Here is a 15,894-nt window from a genome sequence, read left to right as displayed (position 1 = left end):
GGCAGTAATATTTGTGCTAAGTTAGGAGGCCTCTGGAAACTGAGTCATTTCCAGAAACATGATAAGGATTTCTAATTGACAGCTGTGTGACAACAGTAGTGACTCTAAAATGAAAATATTGGAGGTGAAGGAGAATTCTAAAATAAGATACCCTTTTCAGGGAAACAAACTTCATTCTGATGCCAATCACAAACATGTGGTCAAAAACTGGTAGTGTATAATTTGCCTGACTGACCTATGCTTCGTTTCTGGCGCTAATTGGTTTAATACTGTAAGCTGCCCCAGAGTCATATCGATGGGAGATGAGCAGCAAACAAATGTAATAATAAATAAATTAAAAACTGATGGATTTCAGCTTCTAATAAAACAAAATAGAGCTCCACAATTCTAATTTTTTAAAATTGTACACAGATCTACTAGATGCTTGAGGCCCAAACGCAGGGCCATATTTTACACTTCGCAGGTACTTTGCTTCTTTAATAATCTTAACAACTGCCAGGTCCTCTCTAAACTTGACTCAAATGTACTGCAGCAAAGTGATATAAGTGGATATTCTTCAGCACTGCACTCTTGTTTTGATTCCCAGTCCTGTTTGGAAGGGTCATTCAGTTCTAAACAGTAGGTTTGGGAAGGCCTGCCGGGGCAGTGAGAAAGGGACTTTATGCCGCCAACTGAGTCTGGTTCTTTTATGCTTGGATGTATTTGGCACCTCAGTGTCTTCAGGCTGAAAGCTTATGCAGTACAATTGTTTTAGCTTCGTTTTGAAGAAACCAGCAGTGTTATAATATGGGCTATAAACTTTTTTTTTTACACAAATTCTCTTCCCTTTCTCAATTATCTGTTAATTTTTGTACCTACTTTGCCAAGCTGTGATTGAATCCTATTAGTAAAAAAGCCAATGCGCTGCCCTAAGAAACTGAATACGAACTTCCAAATGTCGGTTTCATTCACGGCTTTACAAACATACAATTCTGTATTTATCTCTCATTAAAGAGTGCAGGCAGGCTACTTATTTTCCTCAGCATCTCCGCAATGTGTGTTATTACATTTGCAGAGAAAAGTTCCTTTGGCTGAATGTCAGAGTCCAAAATGACTCCAAGTAAGTGAAACAACTTAGCTTCTGGCCTGCTTTTTGTTTTTGGTGTAAACATAATTTCGCATCCTTTTAGCTGGCTTCTTCTGCCCCCTAGTGGTTGTTTGTTAGTACTTCCCCCCTCTAAATAATGAAATAACGAAAGGTTCTCTGTCCTAGGAAATCAGCCCCCCCCCCCCAAAAAAAAAGCAGGAATAATTTTCCTGTTGCACTTGTATCAGCCTTCTTAAAAGAGAACAATAAAGTCACACTAATTGGTATTCAGCCTTTTCCATTGATCGTTGTTCCCTTTGTATATAATATTTTAATACATTTTTGAATGATGGAGACCAGCTTTGCTCATTTTTTCTTCTTCTTTTGCTGCCACTATTTTTATTATTTTTTTTCAGAAGTGAAGATTTTTCTGTTGGCTTCCCACATTGTATTTATGCTTGGAGTACAGAAATCAACTAATTATTAGATACTGGTTGAGCTTATATGGGGGAATTGGTTGTTCATTTGTTGTTTCGATATCTTGGGAAATGTTGAATTCCAATTTGGTGTAGTGATTAAGGGACTAGATGTGGAAATCAGGAGATCTGAGTTCTACTTCTGCCTTAGGCATGAAAGCCGGCTGAGTAACCTTGAGTGAATCATTTACAGCTCAACTTACCCATAGGGCAGGGGTGTCCAAACTTGGCAACTTTAAGACTTGTGGACTTCAACTCCTAGAATTCTGGGAATTCTGGGAGTTGAAGTCCACAAGTCTTAAAGTTGCCAAGTTTGGACACCCCTGCCATAGGGTGATCGTTGTGGGGAAAATAGGAGGAGCAAAGAGTACTAGGTATGTTTGTCACCTTTAGTTATTTATAAAAATAATAAAGGCTGGATTAAAAAAAATCATATATATATATATATATATATATATATATATATATATATATATATATATGCTGGTTTTGTTGTATTCGGGTCTTTTCCCGTGTAAGGTTGACCTGCCATCCTGCCGAAACGTTGCAAAGACAATCTCAACCTTACACGGGAAAAGACCCGAATACAACAAAACCAGCATACCTACACCCGTGAAAATCTACGAAAACATATATATATATATATATATATATATATATATATATATATATATATGTATGTATGTATGTATGTATGTATGTATGTATGTATGTATGTATGTATATAGCATTACCTATTTGTTGTGAAACAACAGCTCAGCTCATCAGTGCTAACATCATGGGCGGTTTTTGAATGCTGTGCGTGTGTGCAAAGTGTGCATCAGGCATGGGTGCACACTCTCAAAGAACCAGTAGGAAAAGATTTGAAATCCCACCATTGACTGCATGCATGGGCAAATTAAATAAGTGTTGCTAGTTTTAGGCATGGGCAATGCTTTCAAAGGAGTACAAAAGTGGATTCAGAGGTTGTACTAATTGTTGTGGGTTGAACATAATTAGTTGAATACATGAGGCATTGCCTATTCACACTGCAAGTCCAGCAATGGTTTGCAACGTTCACTGGCTTGAGTTATGGCCAATGTACTGATAAAATCCACTACCACAATACACGGCTATGGCCGTGAACGTAGATGACTTCAAAAGAGATTGAGATAAACACATGGAGGGCAGGTCTATCAAAAGCTATTGTTCTTGTGAGTCAGTTATTTTAAATTTGGAGCGGCATCCCTCTTAATACAGTATCAGCTGCAGAGGTGAAAGAGGGTGCTGGCTCTCCTTCCTGCTTGTGAGCATCTCAAGGCATTGAGTTGGTCAACGTGAGAAATAAAATGCTGGAGTATGAGAGGCTTTGGCCAGAATGAGCAGGGCTATTCTTGTGTTCTTATGTCTCAATACATTAAACCAAACTGAATCAATCAACAATATGGGTTAATGGGTTGTTTGAACCCTGTCTCTGAGCTCTAGCACAAGAATTCACCTTTGTTCCAACGCTGTTGAATTATGGTGCCATGAGGCATGGATAATGTTCATTGTACTGCTGTATTTGCTTGACTATCACCAACATATTTAAACAAACAAAGCTGTTTCTTGCTGGGATAGTTGAACTTGTAGCTAAGGTTCCTGTCTTCACTTCTGAAAGTCAAGAATATAAATGACAGCCCATCTGTCCTTTTGATTCAGTTGAGTGGGATCTTCTCAGTTTCTGTATTCTTAAAAGATTTCACTATGTTAGAAAATGATTTTTTGCCCAAATGTTAGTGCAATTCTGCATATATGACCAGAGTCTGATATTGTTTTGGGAAGACTTGCTTAGCATGTCTCATTTTTACGATACTAATTTTTTCTAGTATGAAAAGGATAGTTGGGTAGCTCTCAAGGCTCCCAGGCCGCTTTGGTCCTGCTGTCTATGCCGGAAATAGCATCATAACCACATTGGTATGTGTCTCTCCTAGTTCTAGACTGCACTTCTGCCCAGTGAAATGCTTTGTATAGCTATGTTCATGACACCTTCAATAAGTCTTCTGAGTCAGGAATATTTCCCTGTTCTTGTGTTGGAAGCATTTTTCCCCTTCTTCTTCACAGCAGAAATCCGATGCTACTAATGTTGTTCTCTGTCCTTTCTCTCTTCCAGACTTAGAAGAAGAAGAAGAAATTGCCTGCACTCAGAATAACCAGGTGTATCTGAATAGGGACATCTGGAAACCTTCAGCATGCCAGATTTGTGTGTGTGACAATGGAGCCATTCTGTGCGATGCTATTCAGTGTCTCGAAGCACTAGAATGTGAAAACCCACAAGTTCCCCCTGGAGAGTGTTGCCCTACGTGCCCAAACACAGCCCGAACTGGATTTGAAGGTTCTATCGGTAAAGTTTTTCTTTTTTTAAAAAAATGACTTTCAATAGATCATTTCCTTATTTTAAATCCATACATTCAGTGACTATTTGATAGTAATGTCTAAGTAGCAAAGCATGACATAATAGAAGATCATGTGTGCACTACAACATACTGTGATCACTGATTATGAAAAAAAAAACCCAAGCTAAAACCCCCAAAAGATTATATCAAAATGTACAAAACATTAATTGTGAAACGTTTATTGTAAATGAATTAATTTAGAAAGTGATCTTACTCAATCTATTTTTTATTTATTTAAAGCATTCTCCCCCCCCCACCACACTTTTTCTTGAAAATTGATGGTTTTATCTTTCTAGTGTGCAAATGTTACATGTATAACGTTGTTAACTCATTTTGGTTTGGTTATTTTGAAGATATCAAGTTTAATTTGTATACTTTTTCTCCTAAAATACATAGTTTTCCCCCACATTTCCTACCCCTGATGAGCATTTCATGTACACCTCCTCCAAACCCACAAACACTTCTTTTAAAGCCAAAGACTTGATTGTGAGAAGAGCACAGCTTAGAAGACAGTAGTCAGGGATATCAAAATCTGATTAGTTTGGTTCGAAGTATAGATTGAATGAAACTTTTCAATGTTCAATAATATTATTACATTTTTCAACTGAAAACTGTTCCAGAACATGCAAGATACCTAAAAAACTCAAGTTTACACTGACACCAAAGTTTGAGAGGAATATATATGCATATAGAAGTAAACTGAATTCTTTTAGCATATCTATGGGACAATATAGGCAGGACAGGAAGCAATGGATGGAAACTAATCATGGAGAGAAGCAACCTAGAACTAAGGAAAAAATTCCTGACAGTTAGAAGAATTAATCAGTGGAACAGCTTGCTTTCAGAAGTTGTGGGTGCTTCCCACAACTTGTAGGGAGGTTTTTAAGAAGAGACTGGAATGTCTGGAGACTGGAGACATTTGTCTGAAATGGTATAGTGTTTCCTGTCTGAACAGAGGCTAGGACAAGAAGACCTCATAGGTCCCTTCCAGTTCTGTTATTCTGTGAATATGTGTGATGTATGAAAATGGTGTTGGTGATTGTAGAGAAAGCAATATTTCAGTGACAATCCCTCTTATTGTGCTTGTTTCATCCCCATTCAAAGGTCCTTGAGGAGATGTTGACAATTCTAGGAACACAAAATGAATCGATAAATTCAATAGAATGCTTTTTTAAAATAGTTGTAGAAAGACTCAATTATTTTCTTTTTTCTTTAAAAATACCTTTTTTTAAGATTGCACAAACTAAACAAAGTATCAGAATAAAAAAGAACCATGCAATACAAAAAAGAAAAAAAATGAATTGAAACCAAAATATAGGTGAAAAGACCCCGCTAACATTTAAAGACCCTAACAGAACTTAACCAGTTTTAATACTAAACATTTAATATATAAAACATATAAATGTCACTAAGTTTACAAAACTACTTTTACATATTACTAAAATTATAAAATTATATCACAAAATCTGTATATATATATTCCATCCATGCCCAGAATAACCATAATTCTTCATAGACAGTAAGATTCCAGAGTTTTGGAATATGATTCTATATCACATTAACATCTTTAACATTTAGAGATTTCCCCCTGAATCTACTTACAAATGTGGAAATATTATTCCAGATGATTACCATTAGTTCAGAAGATCAAATTGGATGGGCAAATGAACTTTCATATTCATAGGGAAAATGTAGTAGGGAAAATCTAATACTCATCCTTTTGAATACAGTAATTTTTTGAGGGGTTCAGGCGTTAGGTGGGGAAGTCCAGTCAACTTAAAATACAGTTTTGACGAATCCCTTTCAGTATCAAATTTGACACTGGGTGGGTGTTAATATTTTTAAAAGCTTGCTGCTATTGATGAGGCATTTTCAGAGATTCTTCAGTCCAAGTTTGATATATCCCTGTAATACCAACTTTAAAAATGTTCTTAAGATATATTGTGAGTCAGGCCTTTAAATCTAGGAATTCATATTTTTCTACCATGTACATAGAGGTCAAGATCAGTGAATGGGTCTGCTGAGACATTCCTAAACAAAATATTAATTTCAAATAAGATCAGCAATGAATGCATGACTAATCCACACTGATCTTATTTGAAATTAATTGGAAGCAGAACTTTGTAGTTAAATATAGTATTAAAGAGCTGGGAGGATCTGCAACATGCCTTATGTTTCAAATTGTAAATGTAAAATTGTCAGGATGTCTAAATAAACTTTTTCCTGATATAATTCTGAAATAGTAGAGCTTCTATGTAATAGTCTGCCTCTTTGGACTCATGTCTCCAGTTAATCCTAGCCTTATAAGTAGCTTTGAGATCTGAAAGCTGCCACCTGAAACTTAAAAAGAGTTGAAAATGGCAATTTGGTTACACAGGTGTCCAACATTTGGACTTGCCTGGGCTACACCAAGTGAAGTGGAATTGTCTTGGGCCACATATAAAGTGTATAATATAATTATATTATACCATGCTAGCCTAGTGGTAAAGAGTCTCATCTCCAATTTGGAAGATTGAGAGCTTAATCCTAGGTAGCGGCAGATGTTTCTTTTCTTGGGCGCAAAGAAAAAATATCTGCTGTGAACGCCACATGGTGTCAGGAAGGGCATCTGGCCAGTAAATGCTCAGCTCTATACACTATCGGCCTGATTCTACCCTGAGTCCCTTTCGGGAGAGGGGGCGGTCTATAAGCACTAATAAATTAATGAATTAAGGAATTACAGTATTGTAGATATGGAGTTATTCATGTATATAAATAACAAAACTTTCTTAAATATTTTATAAATCTTGTGGGGCCTCATTACTAGCTGTACAGAGCCACAAGCAAGTTGCACACACCTGTTCTAGACTATAACCTTAATGTTATGTAAGTCACATTTTGGTGCCAGTGTTGTAGCATCAAATTGCTACTTGGGCATATAATATATTTGGATAATTGGAGCTGTTTTCAGGTAGAGTCAGGCTAGTCTCCCCACCCCCCTGGAATATTAATTGTCCATTTATTGGCCATTTTTAAAGCCCACTCAGATACAATTGCCAAATTATGACATTACTGTGTTTCCTCTGATTTTCTTTCATAGCAAAAGCAGCATTATCTTGCTACAAAAATAGACACTCCCTTCAAATAATAAAATAGAACCTGATGATTAAGAAACCAGACAAAAACAATTAAGAGATTTTTCAGTCACCCATCCCTCATTTATGGTCAACGCAAAACAAAAATGTAGCCCAGAAGTTCAGGGATGAAACTTTTAATTGAATTTAAGAATGCATTTATTGTGTGGAACTTCATTCTTGTTAAACTCCGCTCTGTAGAAGAATTTGGATCATAGAGAAAGCACTGCTTGACAATAACCAGCTTATTATACAAACGTGTTTCTTTGGCAGCTCGAATGGCCCATAGCGTGGCACCTGTCAGGAGACAAGCCAGAGTTTCTGGCTCAGATATTAGAGTAAATAAACAAGAGATGGAGCAGCAATGACTTGTTAGCTAAGCTTGCTGGATGAAAAAGTGAAGCAGGATTGATCAAGCAAAGCACACCATCACATAATAATCAAGGAGCCATTATACAGTTTGGGCTTACTGTGACATTGTAGTGCAGCCTATAAGAGTCGAGTTTCATTCAGTATCCCTGGAGAATCACAAAAGATTCTAAAAGATCTTGGTGAAGAAGCCACCCTAGACCATCTATGGATAATCAATAGTTTAAGAGATGAAAAGGAAGGAACTGAGCAACCCACTTGTTCCTGCTATCTGCAGTTCTGTCAGTAGGATAATAGAGAGAAAGCAAGAGAGGTAATCACTGAGAGTCATGCCAGCGTAGTGGTGAAGGTGCTAGCCTAGAAACCAGGAGACTGTGAGTTCTAGTCCTGCCTTAACCATAAAAACTCATCTGAGTGACTTTGGGCCAGTCATTCTACCTCAGCTCAATCTACCTCACAGGATTGTGAGGGGAAAAAGGAGGAAGATTGGGTATATTTTCTGCCTTGAGTTACTTATAAAATCATAAAAGTGGCATAAAAAAATTGATTAGATAGATAGATGATAGATAGATAGATAGATAGATAGATAGATAGATAGATAGATAGATAGATAGATAAAGGTAAAGGTTACCCTCACACATATCTGCTAGTCATTCCTGACTCTAGGGGGCGGTGCTCATCTCTGTTTCAAAGCCGAAGAGCCAGTGCTGTCCGAAGATGTCTCCATAGTCATGTGGCAGGCATGACTAAATGCCGAAGGCACACGGAACGCTGTTACCTTTCCACCAATGTGGTTCCTATTTTTTCTACTTGCCTTTTTACATGCTTTCAAACTGCTAGATTGGCAGAAGATGGGGCAAGTAATGGGAGCTCACTCCATTACGCAGTACTTCGAATTGCTGATCGACAAGCTCAGCGTCTTAGCCACTAAACCACCACGACCAGATAGATAGATAGATAGATAGATAGATAGATAGATAGATAGATAGATAGAGCTGAATTGGAGGATTACAATGATCCAATTCCCTTCTTTGAGAAAATGCTGCTTACAGAGGCTCTAGGAAAAGCTTTCTCTGAGATGGCCTTTTAGGGAGTGGCTTTTACCTCATTATCCAGTCTTCCTCCTCCATATTGGCATCCAGAGCGCTATAAGACTCAGCTCTTCAGGACAAATTTAGGCATATGTTTGGCCTACCGTCACAGTTGGCAATGTCACTATGCATAGATGGATGATGGTAATTTATACACAGCATGTTTTTAACCCTATGCTCTGGCATTTTGTCAGCTGTTCAGAACCAATGGGAATTTAATGGCATAGAAGGTTTAGTATATTTAAAAAAATACTAACCTATTTAAATGTTTCCATGATTAAGAAGGAAATGTAGTATTATTACAGACTGAGTACTGTTTTCCAAAATTCATACCATATAGTTCCCTGAAAAAGGAAAACAAAATCTCTTTAAATGACAGCAGGAATGATTCATTATTTGTCTGCCCAGAGGAACAGAAACTGGAATGACCCCTAACTGGAAAAAAAAAGGAACCTATAAGTTGGAGGAACTTCATGACATTCTTTCAAACTGGAAGCCAACAAAGCATGCAGGCAAATCCACGGTCCTTTCCTATCCATATTTGCTTTGAAGTAAATTCCATCCAGAAGGGCTTATGTCTAGATACAATGGAATACATTTGTATACACCTCAGTGCACTATACTTTCTGAAAATGATTTGTCAGTGATAATACTGATTATGAATAAAGGGTGCTGCTGTGCAGATTGCTCTACATTGGTTAAGCAGTAAAACCAGATACGATTGGTTTAATAAACAGATGCTACGTGTCTGGAGAGTGTTTAGGTGTTTTCAAGGTCAAAGGCTGAATATTTATTCAGTAATACAAATAGGGAGAAATATGTTTGGAAGCTGCAGACTCCATAAGAGCTCTTAAATATATTAATTCATGTCAGCTGTCCCTAACCTGATGTCCTGAGATTATAGCCCTTACAATTCTGGGAACTGGAATCTCAAAAATGCCTAAGAGAGGATACATATGTTCTCCCATACATATGTCTGTCTGTCTGTCTGCCTACCTGCCTGTGTATGTAGGTTTGATTTTAGCATTCTCCCTAAAAGAAAAGGTGAAACTATGTGCTCAAAGAAAAGCAGGAGATAATTAGAAATATTTTACCGAATGGTTGATGCTACCTAGATTTTCTACTATGTGAAATAAAGCGATAAATACAAAATATTGCGGTTAAATGTAGTCTTAAAAGCCCAGCGCACAGTAAATAGATACAGTACACTCAGTTTATTTTCTTTCCTACCTTACATTTCTCTATCCCATTTCAGCACAAGTACATTAATGAATTTTTAATGAGTCTGCATTAAAACGTATGTGCTTTTGATGCACGTGTTACAGTATTGATTTTTCTGCTGTGTTTTTTCTTGATACATTGCTGTTTGGTATGATTTTCCCCAAGTGTGCAGATTTCAGCAGACTTTTCCCTTATACGCATTTCTGCATTTTAAACATTTTGAACATTTAAAAAAATCACATAAATAGCTGTATTTAAGTAAGTTTAAGTGTTTAAAGTATGGATTTAATTAGTTTGTATTAAGATCTGAACCAAGTGTACTTCTGTGTCATCTGAAGTAAGATCCAATTAGTTAAATTTATTCCCATTGAAGTTGCTGAGTAAGGATAGGCAACAAATGGTTTTCTAGATATTGATGGACTGCAGCTCATCTTTTAACGGTTCCCTTTCCTGCCTGTCTTTGTTTCATTCAGTGTTATGACTTTGATGCCAAATCTCTTCCCAAAATTACTGCCACCTAAGAATGTCTGGTTTTTCCCATTCGTGTCAGTGCCTTGCAGTCAACCAGTCGTAGATAGTCAGAGGAGGTTAGCATCTCTCTTCTAGAGGATTAACTAATACCGGTAAAAAGCTGGTTTTAGGAAGATAAAATAAGAAAAAATGTTTTATATTCCATATTTGTGCATTTGCACTCCAACAGCAATTAACACTGAAACAATCTGTAGATGCCCAATGAGGGTGTATTAGATCTGGAGGCCTAGAAGCTAACCGGTGATTCTAATATGGGTAGCCCAATGACTATCATCTGGCTACTCTACGTATTCTGTGACTTCTGGGACTAGATACTCCCCTGTAACACCTCTCCTGCGCGAGCTGCACTGGCTGCCTGTGGTCTACCGAGTGCGTTTCAAGGTTTTGATTATGATCTTTAAAGCGCTCCATGGCACAGGGCCTAGTTATATGCAGGATCGCATCCTGCCCCACACATCCCTACGACCAATTCACGCACACAGAGAGGGACTTCTCCGGGTGCCGTCCGCCAAACAGTGTCGGGGGGCGACACCCAGGAGCAGAGCCTTCTCTGTGATGGGCCCAGCCCTGTGGAATGACCTCCCCCGTGACATCAGGATTATTTCCGACCTCCGCTCCTTCCGTGTACAGCTGAAGACCCACCTCTTTCAATTATCCGGCCTGGCTCAATCGCAATCGTAATCTTCCCATTCCTCCAAACTGTTTTTAAACTGTCTGTAAATATTAATTTTTTGGGTTTCTACAATTGGGGTATTTTAAAGCTGATTTTTAACTGTCTATTGATGTAATTTGTTTCCTCCTCCGTGTATGTATGTGTGTATGTATGTGTGTTGTATATGTATGTACATTTGGTGTTGTTATATATTTTTTATGTTTTATGCTCCATTGTACGCCGCCCCGAGTCCTACTTGGAAAGGGAGCGGCTAATAAATCCAAATTTATTATTATTATTATTATTATTATTTAGCCACTGTCCTATTCCAAGATTTTGGGATAATGATGGGATTCAGGAGAGTGAGGATGTTGAGAGAGTCTTCAAAGAAGCAAGGACTGGACCAGCATATGATTCAAAGTTTGCCTAAGGGCCTCTGCGCATTAGTAAGGTGAAGTTGGCAGTGAAAGGACAGAGTAGCTAACCATTGCCTTGTTTCTTTTCAGTGGTTAGCTTTGTAGTTACATCTTTTCTATCATTCGTTGTCCCACTCTCTCTCCAGTTGTCCAGAATAGTAATGTTTTCTGTTCAAATCTCAGCAGTCTATGCTTCTGAAATCTGTCTGTTGTTGCTTTTAAAAAAAATTAAAATCCTTTATTCATTCTTTGTTCAACACACACACACATATATCAAATTTAATAGCACAAATGCATTGTATTTTGTCCTTTCACCATGGATTACCCAAATGGTTTAAACTTGGTAAGATAGGTTAAAAGGGGGAAAAATTGAGATAATTATTTAAAATATTATTCCTTGATGAGGTGGATTTGGCAGTGCCCTCAACAGACTCTTGGCGTGTTTGTGTGTGTGTGTGTGTGTGTGTGTGTGTGTGTGTTTGGGGTGGGGCTGGGGAGGCTTCTTCCCTTTCAAGAACAGGTCATGGCAACATAACCATTGGCTTAAATAGTCATCTGTGGTGAACAATCTCACTAGCCAGTCCAAAACTGAATAGATGGGTCCCAGGGAGAGGATAGGTAGGATGGTGTTGACAAAGTATAGACACTAGCTTTCAAATGTTAAATATGCTTGACTCTACAGACATGATCACCACTGCTTGGAACTTATTTATGTAAATTAATTATTTCATTTTGCTTCCCTTTTTCTAGGTAGAGGATTAAAGGTAAGTTTAATTATCGTTATTTAATTCACACACACACACACACACACACACACACGTTGTATTTGTGCTGATAAATAAATAAAGGGAGACTAGTATAGATCTATTTCAAGCTATTTAGCTCTCATCCGCTAGCCATACCGTTCCTGGGATTTGAACCTGGGCTGTATTACATATTAGGCAGATGTATTAGCCACTTAGCCACAGGCTCTCCTCCTTTATCAGCTAAGCCAGGGAAATAGGTATGTATTGTGTCACAATTCCTGGTATGCCCAAATATGGGAGGGAACACATTGCTTCCCTTTTCTGTCTTTGGGCTCACCCCAGGAGACCATCCAGGCAGAAAACCATATTTTTAATGTTGCCTTTGTTGCATTTGTGTTGTATTTGTGCTGATAAATAAATAAAGGGAGACTAGTATAGATCTATTTCAAGCTATTTAGCTCTCATCCGCTAGCCATACCCTTATTGGGATTTGAACCTGGGCTGTATTACATATTAAGCAGATGTATTAGCCACTAAGCCACAGGCTCTCCTCCTTTATCAGCTCACCCAGGGAAATGGGTATGTATTGTGTCACAACCCCTGGTATGCCCAAATACACACACACACACACACACACAGTTGGAGAGCAATGATATTTCAAGAACTTCAAGGTTCCAGAAATAGTCTTCCTCTCATAAACTGATTAACATTAGAAAGACAAGGTTGTTCATGGTTTCTAAAGTTTTCAGACTCTCTGACTTGAAATAAATAACAGGGAATGCTTAGATATGGGAAGAAAGTAAGGAAAAAACAATAAAATGACAGATGTGGATTTCGGTGGAGCACTATTGCAGCTTTGAGGCATATGGGATAAAGAATGCATAAATGATTCTTTAGCATATCATAAGCTGATCTGAATGGAAAGAAACTTGACATATATTTCTGCTACCTGGAGAATGAAAAGCCAATTCAATGTATTTATTTATTGAAGAAATACCAGTAAGTAAGTAAATAAATAGAAAAAAAGAAAAATAGTGATTACACAAGGAAGGAAGGAAGAAGAAGGGAAGGAAGGAAGGAAGGAAGGAAGGAAGGAAGGAAGGAAGGAAGGAACTGATTTTAAATGGACTAAGAAAAAGTCTAGTGCTTGAATGGTATAAAAGCAAGTACCAGCTGAATAAACATGGCAATATGACTAAAATGACAGGTTTCCAATGGCTTTTCAGCTAAGATGAAGCAATATCTGAGAAAGCCTTTTCTACCCAGTCATCAATCAGTGCCTGGAAAAAGGCTATTAATGAAACTTTATTCAGGTATTTAGGCCCTTAGTCAAGGCAGTACTAACTATATCAATAAATATTCTTGTGAACAAGGGGGGAAAGACATTTTCTTAGGGTGTGTACTTTCCTCTCTAAGTGGATTGTTGGATTCTGTTTTAAGGTGGTGGAGACAGAAAGCAGAACACCGGAATTTATCTCATTTCGCAAGCCAGCTCTGTCTGCCCTGAAATCTTGGATCTTAAATTAGGAAATTACATCTCACGGCTAAGTGGGCCTAGCATGTGCCTTTAATGCTGAAAATTTTTGTAGTAATCAGGGAAGACTTTCGACAGTCATGTCAATTTATGCTTCATTGTGAAAGGTGAAAAAGTGGAAAAGCTATTTCTCTGTGTTTTTTCTAAATACTATTTTGCTCAGATAATTTTTTTTCTTTTTTACCTTATAGGGTCAAAAAGGAGAACCTGGAGTAGTACCAGTGGTAAGTTAGTGTATGTATGGGGTCTGTGTCCGGGTGTGTGTTATATTACTCTTTACTGACAAGCATTTTATAGAATGTAATCTTAAAAAAACTGTTTATACATTTGGGAAGCAGTTAGGACATTTTTTTTAACTGTATAATTCTGGGTTCTTTAGGGGAAAAAATTTCTGTACTCTCTATAGATATTAGAATACAGTAGTATATTAAAAAAATTTATCTGCCAATTTGTGAGGAACAGATTGTACACATGGTTATTACCATATGCCAGGGGTGTCAAACTCAAGGCCCGGGGGCTGAATCCAGCCCGCGGGGTGCTTAGATCTGGCCTGTGGGGCCTCCCTGAAAACAGTGAAGGACTGGCTTGCGGTGCGTCTGCCAGCAAAAATGGAGTTCGAGAGGGCCGCCCCTGCTCCCTCATGAGTTCAAACACAACTCTGATGCGGCCCTCAATGAAATAGAGTTTGACACCCCTGCCATATGCTATGCAAACTGTAGCACATAGCAGAATTTATCTTGTTTCCCCCATCTGCAAATAGTTCTTGACTTACGACCACAAATGAGCCCAAATTTTCTGTTGCTAAGCGAGACAGTTGTTAAATGAGTTTCGCCCCATCTTACGACCTTTCTTGTCAGGGTTGAATCAATGTAGCTGTTAAGTTAGTAAAACAGTTATTAAATGAATCTGGTTTCCTCATTGACTTTGCTTGCTAGAAGATCACTAAATTACATGACCCTGGGACACTGCAACCGTCAGATATATGAGTCAATTGTCAAGTGTCCAAATTTTGATCACGTGATCATGGGAATGCTGCAACTGTTGTAAGTGTGAAAAATGGTTGTCAGTCACCTTTTTCAGTGCCTTTATAAGTTTGAACTGTCACTAAATGAACTATTGTAAATTGAGGACTACTGTATGCATGTATTTAAAACATTTATACAGCCACCCATCTTATGTTGAACTCTGGGAGGTCCCAATCCACAATTAAAACATTAATAATAAAACAACATAATAAATATATTTATTCCAACTCTAAACATTGGCACCAGTATGATTCTATGGGAATATTTCTCTTAAGGGGATGGAACCATCAAAGCAAGATTTTAGTAACTGGAACCTAATTACTTACTGGTATTTGGCACAAATAGTGTGTGGCAATTGTGGGAGCTGTCTTTTCTACCCAAATCAAGAAATATCTCCAAATAAGACTGACAGAGATCAATTGCTTGATCTCTTACTCTTCCCCTTTTTCCTTCTATAGCCATACCTGTAATGCAGTGATAAGAACTCTATACATAAGTTCACATCTGATAGCACCACAGATAACGTATATTATTGGTGTTGTGAGGTTTGTTGCACTTTTTTCTCCCTTTATCTAATGGAATAATTGCCTGCTACAGAGGAAATTGGAAAGGCAAATATCTCAGACTTCCTGCCGCATGCTATCTCTTGATGGATGCAAGTTGTGTATGATTTATCCATTCCCAAATAAGGTTGAGTTTCCATATAAACACCTTAATCATTTCTATTTGCATTTGCGCATAAGGCAGGCTCTTGAGACAGAGTCCAATTGAGAGACACTGTGGGTTTCGAGGTTTTATTTGATGGAAATGCAATGGGGCTTCTCCACAGTTTGTTTCTGGTAAGCATTTTGCCACACAAAAAAAAAAGAACAAAAAAATCCAAGATTACTGTATAGCCTACAGTGGATTATGATGATGTACTCAGGGGTGGGCTGCTACGTGAGAACCTGTAGCTAACGTTATGGCTGGTTCGGAGAACCTCCAAATCCCACTTATGGCTGGCCTCTCCCACCCCACCCCTCCCAGGAGTCTCCACATGGCCCGTTTTGGAGGATAAGTGCAGGGTCCATGTGGAGGCTCGGGAAGGGAGAAAAACGGGCCTCCTGGAAGTTCCAGGAGGGCCTCCGGAGCCTGGAGTAGGCAGTTTTCGTCCTCTCAGAAGCTTGAAGAAAGCCTCTGGAACCTGAGGAAGGTGAAAATGCTCCACCCCCACCTACGGGGTGCAGGAGGCCAACTAGGC

At 38.2% G+C, this 15,894-nt stretch overlaps 1 protein-coding gene across 3 annotated transcripts in view; it reads left to right on the top strand.

Moving 5' to 3' along the window:
* COL5A2 (collagen type V alpha 2 chain) overlaps window positions 1–15,894 on the top strand; it is a 185,110-nt gene that overhangs the window by 83,152 nt on the left and 86,064 nt on the right. For all 3 annotated transcript variants that reach the window (XM_081935800.1, XM_081935799.1, XM_081935798.1), the window contains exons 2-4: window positions 3,674–3,904; window positions 12,100–12,113; window positions 13,821–13,853. In XM_081935800.1, coding sequence (XP_081791926.1) covers window positions 3,674–3,904; window positions 12,100–12,113; window positions 13,821–13,853 — 278 coding nt within the window. The remainder of the gene's footprint in view (window positions 1–3,673; window positions 3,905–12,099; window positions 12,114–13,820; window positions 13,854–15,894) is intronic.

The sequence above is a fragment of the Natrix helvetica genome, assembly GCF_964273705.1.
Source record: "Natrix helvetica genome assembly, chromosome: 1".
NCBI classification, from domain to species: domain Eukaryota; kingdom Metazoa; phylum Chordata; class Lepidosauria; order Squamata; family Natricidae; genus Natrix; species Natrix helvetica.
This window is presented reverse-complemented; position numbering and strand designations above follow the sequence as displayed.